The sequence below is a fragment of the Alexandromys fortis genome, unplaced genomic scaffold (genome assembly GCF_014885135.2).
Source record: "Alexandromys fortis isolate MF-2015 unplaced genomic scaffold, M_Fortis_MF-2015_v1.1 scaffold_24, whole genome shotgun sequence".
NCBI lineage: Eukaryota > Metazoa > Chordata > Mammalia > Rodentia > Cricetidae > Alexandromys > Alexandromys fortis.
In genome coordinates, this window is record NW_026067906.1 from 10228639 (window position 1) to 10241046 (window position 12408).

At 39.1% G+C, this 12408-nt stretch overlaps 1 protein-coding gene across 5 annotated transcripts in view; it reads right to left on the reverse strand.

Annotated features, from left to right (window-relative positions):
• The window catches only part of Nav3 (neuron navigator 3), a 694335-nt gene that overhangs the window by 147419 nt on the left and 534508 nt on the right, over positions 1–12408 (reverse strand). For all 5 annotated transcript variants that reach the window (XM_050135526.1, XM_050135525.1, XM_050135523.1 and 2 more), the window contains one exon: positions 4211–5234. In XM_050135526.1, coding sequence (XP_049991483.1) covers positions 4211–5234 — 1024 coding nt within the window. The remainder of the gene's footprint in view (positions 1–4210; positions 5235–12408) is intronic.

Consider the following 12408-nt stretch of genomic DNA (forward strand, 5'->3'; position numbering starts at 1 on the left):
CACAAGAGGGCAGTATCACTTACTGACAGGTGATCCTGAAATGTATAAGAAAGCAGGCGTAGAAAGACACGAGGAGCTAACCAGTTAAGTGCTCTTTTGGTTTATGCTTCACTTCTTTTCTCTGGGTTCCTACCCTCCTTGATGCCCTGTTCTGAATTTCTCAGGGACAGACTACTACCTGGAAGTGAAAAATGAAATGAACTTTTCCTCTCCAAGCTGGTTTTGGCCATTGTGTTTTATCATAGCAAAATTTATCTAAACTAAGATTAAGAAAGACCTCTATAAGGCTTAAAAAAAAAGAAAAGAAATCACCTGGGGTTTAATAATCTGTGTAGGTTACTTAAGCATATTAAATATTACATATGTGTATGTTCATATACAAAATATGTATTATGTTAATTTTACTAGTTAATAAAAATTCACAATTTTTATTAAAAATGACTTTTTGAGGTGTACTCTTTCTTCTAGCAAGGCTGGCCATGACCATGCAGTGTCCTATCTTCCCCACGTACGTTGTGGGATTCACAGGCGTACACCACCATGCCCTATCTATAGGGGAGTTCTGATTGAGAAACTTGCAAGCATATTACTGACGTTTTCCTAAGTCTGAATTTCCTGGTAATAATGCCCATTCTTCCAACATTGTAGAAAGAACTGACAAGCAAAGGCAACTATGTCCTCATGTTCAGGCTCTTTGAAAAGAAAATGTGTGCCATCAGTCAGAAATTGTTTCACAGGCAAATTCTCGCCAACTCTGTAATTTTCAGAGATCATTACTACTCTGAATCTCAATCGCTGGTTCTCCGTTTCTGATCAACAGGAGTAGCATGACATCCTCGTATATCTGTGGTGAAGTTTAAGTCAGGAAATGAATATCAGTCTTACAGTGTGGAGAATTTCAGTATGTAACCAATAACGGATGATATTTTAAAAGATGTTACTGCCATTATAAAGTAATAAATCAAGAATATTATCATCTCAAATAATTAACGACCCTATAAAACATGTCAGGGTGCTTTCAGGAAAATTCTTATATGAGCAGGGATAGTTAGAATAAGGAAAGACATGTGGATCCACACTCAAAATGCTATGAATCAAGAATCCAAACCTCTCCCACACATGGTGGGAAAGTCTAAGTACTGAAAACTCTGCTTTTAGAGGACACATTTTTATCATTCATAAAATTCTGTGATATGTCACGGCTGTGCCATATATAGAGTACTGCAGAATGTGCCTTGTTAGTTTTACTTATTTTATATTACTTACAATGCAATACCCCAAGAGTTACTATTGCCATTAATGATAATTGTTTTACATGGAATTACTTCCTTACATCCCTTAAAACAACTACTCTGTATCAATCACTGTATGAATGATTCGGAGGAGGCTGTGTAAGACCAAACAGATGTTCTTAACATAGTACAAACACCAGCCACAATCTTGTAAAGAATCATGTGAGGTAGGCTCACTTACTTCATCTCCATTTTATAGACTGAAAAACTGAAGTCCAAAATTAACCTACCCTTAAGTAGGTTGCTAAAAGTCACATGACCAGTCATTGGTGGCAAGCAATGGCTGTGACTCTAAGGGGCATGATATCAAAAACTCTAGACCAACTTTCTCAAGAGTAGTGATGCAAGATTCTTTCTAATCCTTTTTCTCCTAGCCAGTGGGCTATATTGCCCCATATCTATAACATTCACTTTAAAAGAAAAAATGAAATTTCGAGGTATAGACAAAGTCTGTTTGGGTGACATGAGATTCCCACAAGGGATTCCTGCTAAGCTTTTAGCAGGCAAATTGCAACCATAAATAGCTTTGTTGCTCATATTGATCATAGATGCTGTGGAATATTATTCAATCATAAAGATGGAGAACACCTGTTATTTGAGGCAACATATCTGGAGGACAAGACGGTAAGTAAAGTAAGTCGGGCACAGATAAAGAACAATGTCTTTCCTACATTTGGGATGTAAAAAAGAAAAATTACCTGATCTCACAGAACTAGAGAGTAGTGATATATTAGTGACAATAATGTGTGCAGAGGGGTAATTTGGGGAATTATTGCTCAGATACACAGAATTTCTTTCTGAGAGGAGAAATAAGTTTAGGAGACCTAGTATTCAGTTTAATATGATGATTATATGTGATAATAATAGATTGCATGCAAAATACTGTTGAGGGAGTATGAAGTATGTTCATGACACAAATGGTAACGATGTGCGAAGATGCATATGTTAATTATCAACACTAAATCATATTCAAAGAGATCATATACATAGAAATGTATTGATTTTAAAATTTAGCTGGGAACTGGTGATGCACACCTTTAATCCCAGCACTCGGGAGGCAGAGGCAGGTGCAGAGGCAGGTGGATCTTTGTGAGTTCGAGGCCAGCCTGGTCTAGAAGAGCTAGTTCCAGAACAGGCACCAATGTTACAGAAAAACCTTGTCTTAAAAAAACAAACAAAAAAAATTAAGGAACTATGACCAAAGAGTTCTTTGTGGTATGTAGGTAAATTCAATAGCAATACAGTGTTATTTGAAATGTTAAAGAAGATTAAGAGTCCTGAATCAAAAACATATTTTCTAATGCAATGGAATCCACTAAAATTTCAGCTGCTGAATGTTTCATCACAAACAAACAAGCAAAAATAAGACTGTTGTCACTTGCAGAAATAAAATGGATAAATAGGTAAACATAGGGATTCATTTCCATTGGCACTCATATTTGATTTAAAAATGATTGATGTCTTTGCAAAATACGTTTGAAACAAACAGATATATTTAAAAGTTGCATGTTTTTCTTATACTGTTGAAATGTGGATTTTGATTTGGACATCTTAAATTTTGAGTAGCCAGTTGGGGACTTTGGAGCCAGAAACAATGGACTTTCCTGATCCAGGTACAAAGGCTTAGATGTCATGTCACTGAAGTCAGGGCAATTTGGCCGAGGATACTTACCAGGGATGTGGCAAGCAAGCCCCACAAATCAAACGTAACTATTAGAAGTTTGCTTGAATAAGTGTGTAAAGCCTGCAAGTGACAAGAGACTTATTTTTGCTTGTTTATTTGTGATGAACCATTCAGCAGCTGAAAATTTAGTGGATTTAGAGAAAAGCAATTAGTTTCTTTCAGAGGGGAAAAATAATGACAATTACAATTCTTGGCTTTATTTTGAAAAAGCCGTAATTAAATTCATTAATAAAATATTTCACTGCAGTCTTGACTCCATGGTCATTACAGCACGTCCTGTTAATTTATTTTTTAAAACTTCTTACCTGCTTCAAATCTGACAGCCTGCCAAAGGATGGGACCAAGAAGACATTATTCTTCCCTTGGCCGGGTCTCTACTAAGCAGCCCGTGAATTAAATTAGACCGGCAGTGTTCTAATTGATGAGTCAGTTCCCCAGACAGGAAAAAAGGGCTACTTTGGTAACTGTGCGGTAGTCTGCATATTTTTAGATATAATATAAAACCACATACTTAATGTATACAGTGTGCAATTAATATACAAAATACAAATCAACAAATATTAATATACTGATTTTATAAATAGCTATTTTTATCTGCAAACTTAGAGGAATTTACTATGATTTACTTTGCAAATGGTATACCTATAAAAACACTTCATGCTTTGTACTATACTAGAATACAGAATAAATAAATCAATTACCTTTGTTACTATTTTAATCTCTACTAAGAGTTGAAGAAATGAGACTAGGAAATTTGAAACAACTTGTCTAAAGTCACGAAGATGGTAAATGGTACAGCTGGGAATTCAGTACACATGTGTATGCTCTCGAGGCCACCCTCCTTATAACCGTTATGATCTATTTCATCCCAAACATGACAACAAAAACTTGGCTGCCAGCACCTTTACTCCAACGATTATTTTAAGGGACAGCTTGAGCTAATGACAGTTGCTAGGTACCAGAGGTTACAGGTGTAATAAAGACCCGAACATGAAAAGGTCAAGGCACCTCAATTCCATCGTGCCCTTGAAAAGATGTATAAGTTCATTTTTGAAGGCCTCAGTGTCTAAGAGAATAGGGCCTGACACGTGAGAAGATCTCCCCAGACTAAGCTTTTCTACAGAATTCTAGTCCCGTAGCTTCGAAAAGAAACATTCTGAAATGGCCATTTAACTTAACATTACACATCTCACTATGAAGATCTGTGAACACAGGGTCACGGGGGCCATCTCACCTGTAAATGAAGGGAGCCACCGTGGCAGTGTTGGGGTGACTATGCTGCTGTTGCTGGGGGAGCTGGACGGCTCCATTGCCAGTGCTCTGTCCACTGCTGTGTGCCACCTGCACGCCACAGGAGCTAGAAGGGGATGCATGGCCAGCTTCCCTCCCCTCCTGGGGAGCGGAGAGGGCGTGTGTGCTTGCTTTCTCTGTGGTGATGGGCTTGGGGAAGGCCTGAGAAGGGCTTCCTTTGGTAGTCCTGAATTTTTCAGACTCTTTGCTTGCTGCACTGCCGGGTGAAATGCTTTGCTTTGCCGTGGGTACCTTTGAGCCTGGCTTTGGAATCCCACTGGATGATGGAATTAAGCTCTCTTTCTTGGCTGCTGCGGTCTTGCTGCCCTTGGGGATCAAGCTTGCGATTTTAGAGGTCTTTTTGGGGGCTGTCTCAGTAACCTGGTCCTTCTCTTCCTTTCCGGACTTCTCAGTGCAGGCTTTATTTTTGTCCCTGTTCTTTTCCTCCTTTTCTTTTGGCTGCAGCAAAGACTTTTTATTGCTGAAATTTTTGTTTCCTGCTTTCGGAGGGGTTAATTTAGGTGACACTTTGGGACTGCTATTTGTTGAGCCACCGCTATTCAAGCCACTATTAAAACCTTCCATTTCTCCAGATTCAGAAAAGGCATCATCGTCTTTCCCAACATCACTGGGTCCCGAACTGGGAGACTGAGGGGGGCGCAAAGTCCGGGCGTTAACCAGCTTGAATTTTTCAAGCATAGATTTCTGTCCCGAGGGAGCGCTTTTAACCCCTTCTGTGGCAGGAGGCTTCAGTCTGTCTGAAGATGGTGTGGGCGAGGTGGCTGGGCTCGCCTGCTTCACCGTCAGCATGGTGGAGGTGGCACTGTGCTTGACATTCATGGACTTGCTGCGCCAGGGCTTGCTGGCACTTGGGGAAGGGATGGCAGAGGCTGGGGGTTGCCCAGCAGTGCTGGGAGGCTGTGTGTTTCCATTGATACCTGAAGATGGTTGAGGTCCTTTGGAGGAATCTGTACATAATTAAGAAAAAAAAAAGGGAAAGATTTATTTGTCTTGGTTGCTTATTAGACACAATTACACGTTTACTTTTTTTTTTCTTCCTTAAAAAAATATAGGTATCTCTGTGTGTATGTGTGTGTTGGGGGAGCATGTACATGCGTACTTCCATGTGAATGCAGGTATAGGCAGAGGCCGGAAGAGGGTACCAGATTCCTTGGATCTGAAGTTGCAGGTGGTTGTGAACCATGTCTTCTCAAAAGTGTTATACTATATACTCTGGGCAACTTAGCCATCTCTCCAGGACCCCTTATTTCTTAACTATAGACACATATTTATTCTGAACTGAAAAGCAACATATTATGCATATTTAATTACTTCTGTGATACAATTTTCTTTGTTTGGAAAGTATCAGTTTCGCATACTCCAATTACTCTTACCAAATGGAATTTATTAGTTCTGCGTATTTATATATTTGAAGATAAATAAAACAACATCCCTCCTTTATGAAACTCTTTGTTATCCAACCACTACAGCTCAATCTAATAAGTGAATATTCTACATTGCCTATGAAATGGAGAATTTTTAAAGTTATAAGGAGATTAGCTACTTGTTATATGGCTACATATAAATGATGATGTAGCCTTTTAATTAACTGTATTTATTAACAAAAATTACCACTAAAATTATATTTTGTGGTGTGTATGTGTTTGTGTGTCTGTCTGCCTGTCTGTCTGTCTCTATGTCTGTGGTACTAGGACTGAAAACAGGACCTTGTGTATGTTAAGCCTGCATTGATTAGAGCAAATAACTTAAGGATACATCTCTATTATTTTAATCTTTGTGTGTGTGTATGAGTGTGCACGTGTGTGTGTCTATCTGTCTGTCTTTCTGTGGTAGTAAGATTGAACAAGTCTGCACTGATTAGGGCAAACAATTTAAGGATATATCTCTATTATTTTAATCTTTGTGCATGTGTGTGTGTGTGCGCACATGCGCACACATACACACGCACAGGTATCTATTGGAGTTGCTCTCTCATCTTTTAATTTATTCTGAGACAGAATCTTTCTAGTGTTTCTACTTCTCCATGGTGTCCTCTAGGCTAGCCAGGCTGTGACTTCTATGTGGCTTTCCTGTCTCTGCCTCCCTTCCTTCTTTTTTTCTAGCTGTAGAAATGCCACAAATGTGGGCTTTTGCAATGCACTCTCTACATGGATTCTGAAATCTAAATTAGGGTCTAAGGAACTGTGTGGTGTGTGCTTATAGATACTGAGACATCTCCCAAACGTCAAAATCTATTTCTCCTTTTCTTTATGATGATACTGAGATGTGGGTATCTATTATCAGATCCCCCAGGGCCCCTCCAGTACCTGATTCTCAGCATACATTTACATGTTTACCGATTTTAAGAAATTACTGTCATACTATTCTGCTCTTTCTGGGAATATTAATCAATTTGATTTAATTACTTCTATCTAAAGAACCTAGTCTAATCATATCATCTGTTAGTATTTACTGAGTGGCTTCTGGATTGAAGGCAAGCCTACATTGTATAATCCTGTTAGAATAAAGAAAAGAGCTGTACAATGAATGTCACTGGATGCTGACATATTTTAGACATCAGAAGAACAGGATATAAGGAAGATGTGGTACAAATGATGAGAGTTGCCTGAGATCATGCAGAGCTGCCTAATAAAGGCAGGACAGATGACATTGGGGTGGGGATATAACTGCTGAAGGCAAGAGAGTATTCATGAAATGTCTTTAAGGAAGTATACACATTTTCCACCTATAAAGATTTATATACATATGTGAGGACATAGGTTTGTAAAAAATGCAGTCACACAAAATTTAACCATGTTTTACTGAGAATACAATTCAGAGGGCCATTACTTCACCAAACTCTTCACATTGGCATCAAAATCGATTAGTGTATTTGCCCATTCGACAAGGAAAATAATGTTAACATTGCTAACATAACCATTCCATATATAAGCCTACTGAAGATTCCTTAACTTCACCATTTCACAACAACCCTTTGAGGTGGGAAGGGCTTATGTTTCAAGCTCATTAAACTCAGTGAGTCTAAGTAACTCCTTCAACAGTTTGCACCAAACAAGAGTTCCTGCACTGTGTGACTCTGCAATTGGATTTCTTTGAATGCTTGGTATTTGGAGCACAGGGGATTGTATAGTTTAATGTGATCATGTGCTATCTGGGGATCTTACTACATGTGATATGCTATGATCTTACTGCTATGATTCAGCAGTTCTTCCAATTCTAATAGTCTACAAATCTAACAAGCTACCAGATACTGTAATTGCTACCGGGCACAAGCTATGTTTGGAGTAGACAGGGCTGAATTCATTCTTTGACCTTGTTTCCTAGTATTATATCATCCATGTTGGCTAAATTAATAAATGTTCCATAATTACGCAGTACTCATATTTTTGGTTCTTTGATGTTTGAGAACCTTGTTTAGGTCTGAGCTCATCAGGGCATTGAGCAGTTTGTGGTGATGAATCACTAAGGAATAATCAAGCATATGAAGATGTCTAAAGGCTCTTTTCTCCTCATTTTAGGCACAAAATCGGTCCAGTCTACTATCTATTTGCAACTTCATTAACAAATCAAAAACATTCTGACTGAGAGAATCAGGCACTGTGGCAAGGATAAGAATGGTGGGAAGGAATGAGGCAGGATGCTGTTGAAATGTCTGTCAGTGGTAGACAAGAAAAGTAATGATGCTCCTTTCTTAGAAAACAAGCTGAGGGTGTTAACTCCATAGACCACAAAAGTTTAAGTACAGCAGAGGAAGGTATCATGGCTACACCCAGAATAAGACATGTGGGACTCGATGTTATGGCACTCACATACAACACACCAAAGGTCATAGCAACAACTGTAACATCAGCTTCAGCTGAGAACATTTGTCTAAGACTGATTTCCATGCCTGCCTCTAAATCTATCTCCAGTCTGTCTTTTTATAGCAGCAATAAGAAACCCCAGATTTCTTTAACAGGACAAACCACAGTGTCAGGTCTCTCAGTGTCAGAAAGATGTCCGGATGAAGAGAGTTCCCCGGACTCCTCATGACGGAGTGTATAGCAACAACAGCTGAAATGGCAGCATGGTGGGACCCAGCCAAGACAAGTTCAATAGAGGCCTGGGTCTCAGTAGTTTTCCCTAAGGCAAGACCTGGTTCCAAGAAAGACAATAAACTGAGACTTCCCAGGCTCCACCCAGGAACAGACCATCCAAAGAAAATTCTTAACGTTCCAACCATTGTAGATAGGATCACCTGCCGGCGCACACCCATCGTTTTTTTTTTTTTTCACCAGGACACTCCTAGACAAATGTCAGCCAATCAGGGGTCCTAAACCTTAGAAATCCTTCACCCCCACCTTTGCTACAATAAAAACCCAACTCTAACTGAGCTCGAGTCTCTCTAATCACTCCAATACATTGGACACTCAGGGAGACCAAGTTCGTAAACTTGTGTAAGAATAAAGGCTCTTTGCTTTTACATACAAGACTCAGTCTCCAGTTGGTTTGAGGGGGGACTTTGTGATCTGGGCATAACAAGCATCAGTACCTTCTACAGAATGGGTAAAGTGGAAACCTTAGGATCTGTCAGTCACATCTTTACTATTAAGCATCCTATACCCAATAACATGGTTCTAAAGGTTGATTAAGTCTGTTTATCACTCAAAATTAATCTTTTTATAGAAAGAAAAGAGCAGATGCCTCATCTGCAAATGTAAAGGTATTTAAACAGTGTGACTGTGCCTTGCATCTTTATGGCCTTTCTTTGTTTATTGTGATAACCTGTTATCTCTGGTCTCCAAATAACAATTTTCTATTAATCTTCCTCTTCTTCCATCTAGATACCAACCAACTCTACCATAACCACTAACAAGGGGCTCTCAATGAATTGTTCAAAGCATGCTGTGAGATTTTTGTCCACAGTATCATATTAAATCTCATAATAACCACCCATACACACAAGCGTTCTTTTGCCAGAAATAAGAAAATGAGAGCTTCATGAGAGAAAGCAACTTGTACCCAATCATACACATAGCAAGACTTAGAAAACTCCAACACATTGAACCAGATTTATCTGACTCCAATACTTGGAGGATTTAAATTCTGACAGTATTTCTTACCATGGAGAAGCTAAATAGGTATCTGAATTCTGTTTGTCTTCTTCCTCACTGAGCAGAATTTAAATATGAATAACATAAAAGACTCTGCCCTGTGCACTACTCTATTTCCTTTGACAGCCTGCTCACACATACTCCTCAGAGCTAATGTAAAAATATATCTCTTCATTCAGGCTTACAAATACGCCTAAACTTCCTCCATCAATGTTTGGCTTCCTTACCTGGCAAGCGACACTGTCAACAGTTCAGGTGCAATTCCAATCTACTCCTAAAGTGAATACACTGAGGTAAATATGGTGACTGCAACAGACTCAGGAAAATGAGGAATGGGGCCATCGATAAACTTTAGGGCTTTAGAGCTTAGATACAATAGCTGACAGTGTTACCAGCTTCATAAGCCACACAGAAAACATCCTGAATTTGTACATCTATTTTTCAATGCACAGTATCTTAGATAGAAGAAAACTAACTTTTTAAAAGTTTATTCATTTATTTTACATCCCGAGCCCAGTTTCCCCTTTCTCTTCTACTCCCATTCTCTCCCCTCCTTTACTGCCACACAATCCCACCCCCCAATTCACTTTTGCTCTGTTTCTGTTCAGAAAGAGGCAGACCTCCAATGGGTGTCAACACAACATGCTATATCAAGTTAAGACAGTACTAAGTTCCTCCCTTTGTATTAAGGGGATAAGTGGCCAAAATCAGCCAAAGTGTTAGGGACAGGCCATGCTCACACTGCTAGGAGTCCCACAAGTAGACCAGTAGAATAAACTACACAACTGTAACATACAGAGGGCCTAGGTTGGTCCCTTGCAGGCTCCCTAGCTGTGGACTCAGATTCTTTGAGTTTCTATGAGCCTAGGTTAGTTGTTTCTGTGGGTTCCCTTGTGATGACCTTGACCCCACTCTTTGGCGGGTATAGTTCTTCCTCTCTCTCTTCAACAGGATTCCCTATGCTTGGTGGATCAGTGGAACAAAACTGAAGACCCCATCATGAATCCACACACCTGTGAACACCTGATTTTGGACAAAACAAAAAGCCAAAATTATACAGTAGGAAAAAAAAATCAACTTCAACAAATGGTCCTGACATAACTGGATGTTGACATGTAGAGAATGCAAATAGATCCATATCTATAACCCTACACAAAATTCAAGTCCACGTGGATCTTGGACCTCAACATATAAATCCAGTTACACTGAATGTTACAGAAGAGAAAGTAGGAAATAGCCTTGAGATGGCGCAGGAGACCACTTCTTGAATAGAACACCAGTAGAAGAGAAACGAGATCAAGAATTAATAAATGGGATCTCATGAAACTGAAAAGCTAGGACACTATCAATAAGACAAAATGTCAGCTTATAGATGGGAAAAGATTTTCACCATCCCCACATCTAATAGCTGGCTGATCTCCAAAATATATAAATACTAAAGAAATTAAACATCAAAATACCAAATAATCCAATTAAAAATGGAGTATAGAGCTAAACAGAGAATTCTCAACAGAAGACTCTCAAATGGCTGAGATACACTTAAAGAAATGTTCAAAATCCTTACCCATGATGGAAATGCAAATCAAGACTATGAGATTCTGTCTTAAATCTATCAGAATAGCTAAGATCAATAACACAAATGACAACTCATGCTGGAGGGGATGTGGAGCAAAGGGAACACTCCTCCACTGCTGGTAGGAGTGCAAAATTGTACAGTCACTTTGGAAATCAATATGGCATTTTTTCAGAAAATTGGGAATCAATCTACCTCAAATCTCCACTATACTGCTTTTGGGTATATACTCAAAAGATGTTTAATCATACCGCAAGAACATTTGTTCAACTATGTTGAGAACAGCATTATTCATAATAGCCAGAACCTGGAAACAACCTAGATGCCCCTCAACCAAAGAACAGATAAAGAAAATGTGGTCCATTTACACAATGGAATATTATTCAACCATTAAAAGCACTAACATCATGAAATGTGAAGACAAATATATGGAACTAGAAAAAAAATCATCCTGAGTGAGGTAACCCAGACCCAGAAAGACAAACATGGTCTGTACTAGTAAGTGGACATTAGCTGAAATAACAATGACCAGGCTACAGTTCACAGTCCCAGACAGGCTGAGTAACAAGCAGGGCCCAAAGTGGAATGCATAGAGTTCCGTGGAAAACACAAGGATAAGAGATTTCTTGGGAAGCTTGTGTGTGTGTGTGTGTGGGGGGGGGACAAGAATGGGAACAGGAGGGATCAGTTTGGAAGGTGGAAAGAGGGGGAGAGAACTGAAAGTGATGTTTTCATATGGGCACATTTTGGGGTCAGAAAGGAAGCCGGTACAATGGAAACTCCCACAGATCTACAAACGATGAGGCCAGCTAAGATTCCTAGCAACATTGGATAGGTAGCCTAAACTGACCATCCTCGGTAACCCCAATTGTCACTAGATATTCTTAATCCAGTAACTAATGGAAACAGATGCAAACTCACAGAAAATAACCTTTAACTAAGAAATATATAAAGTAATAGTGACAATGACAGTATCAACATTCTTTGAAAAGTGTTCTCTGCAGAGCAGGTGGGGAATTGGATAATACCGATAGCCTTGGATACAGGACATTCTAAGCACAATAATTCTTGTGGAAGGAAAGAAGCAAAAAGAGTTAGAGGTTGTAATAAAATTAGAAATAATCAGTATATGAAATACCAATCTGTTTCTCCATAACATACCGAAACACCTTTGAAGAATGTGAAAGGTCATAAAGGATGGCTCAGATGCAAATGTCTTCTCTTGCCTCTCTTGTGTCACAGCAAGTAACCTTGAGAAGGCAATTGCTTGTGAAATGTTCCAGTCATCAATTTTATAATGACTCAACAAAAACCTAGGATGCTATTGCAGAGACAATGTCCTCTCCGCATATGCTTTCCTATACTGTTTGCAAAGTCAGGGAGCTGCTTTGGGAAAGGGTGTGATATTTGGGACTGCTTCTATTCATGAACCAGCTTTTATTATCTTCAGTAATA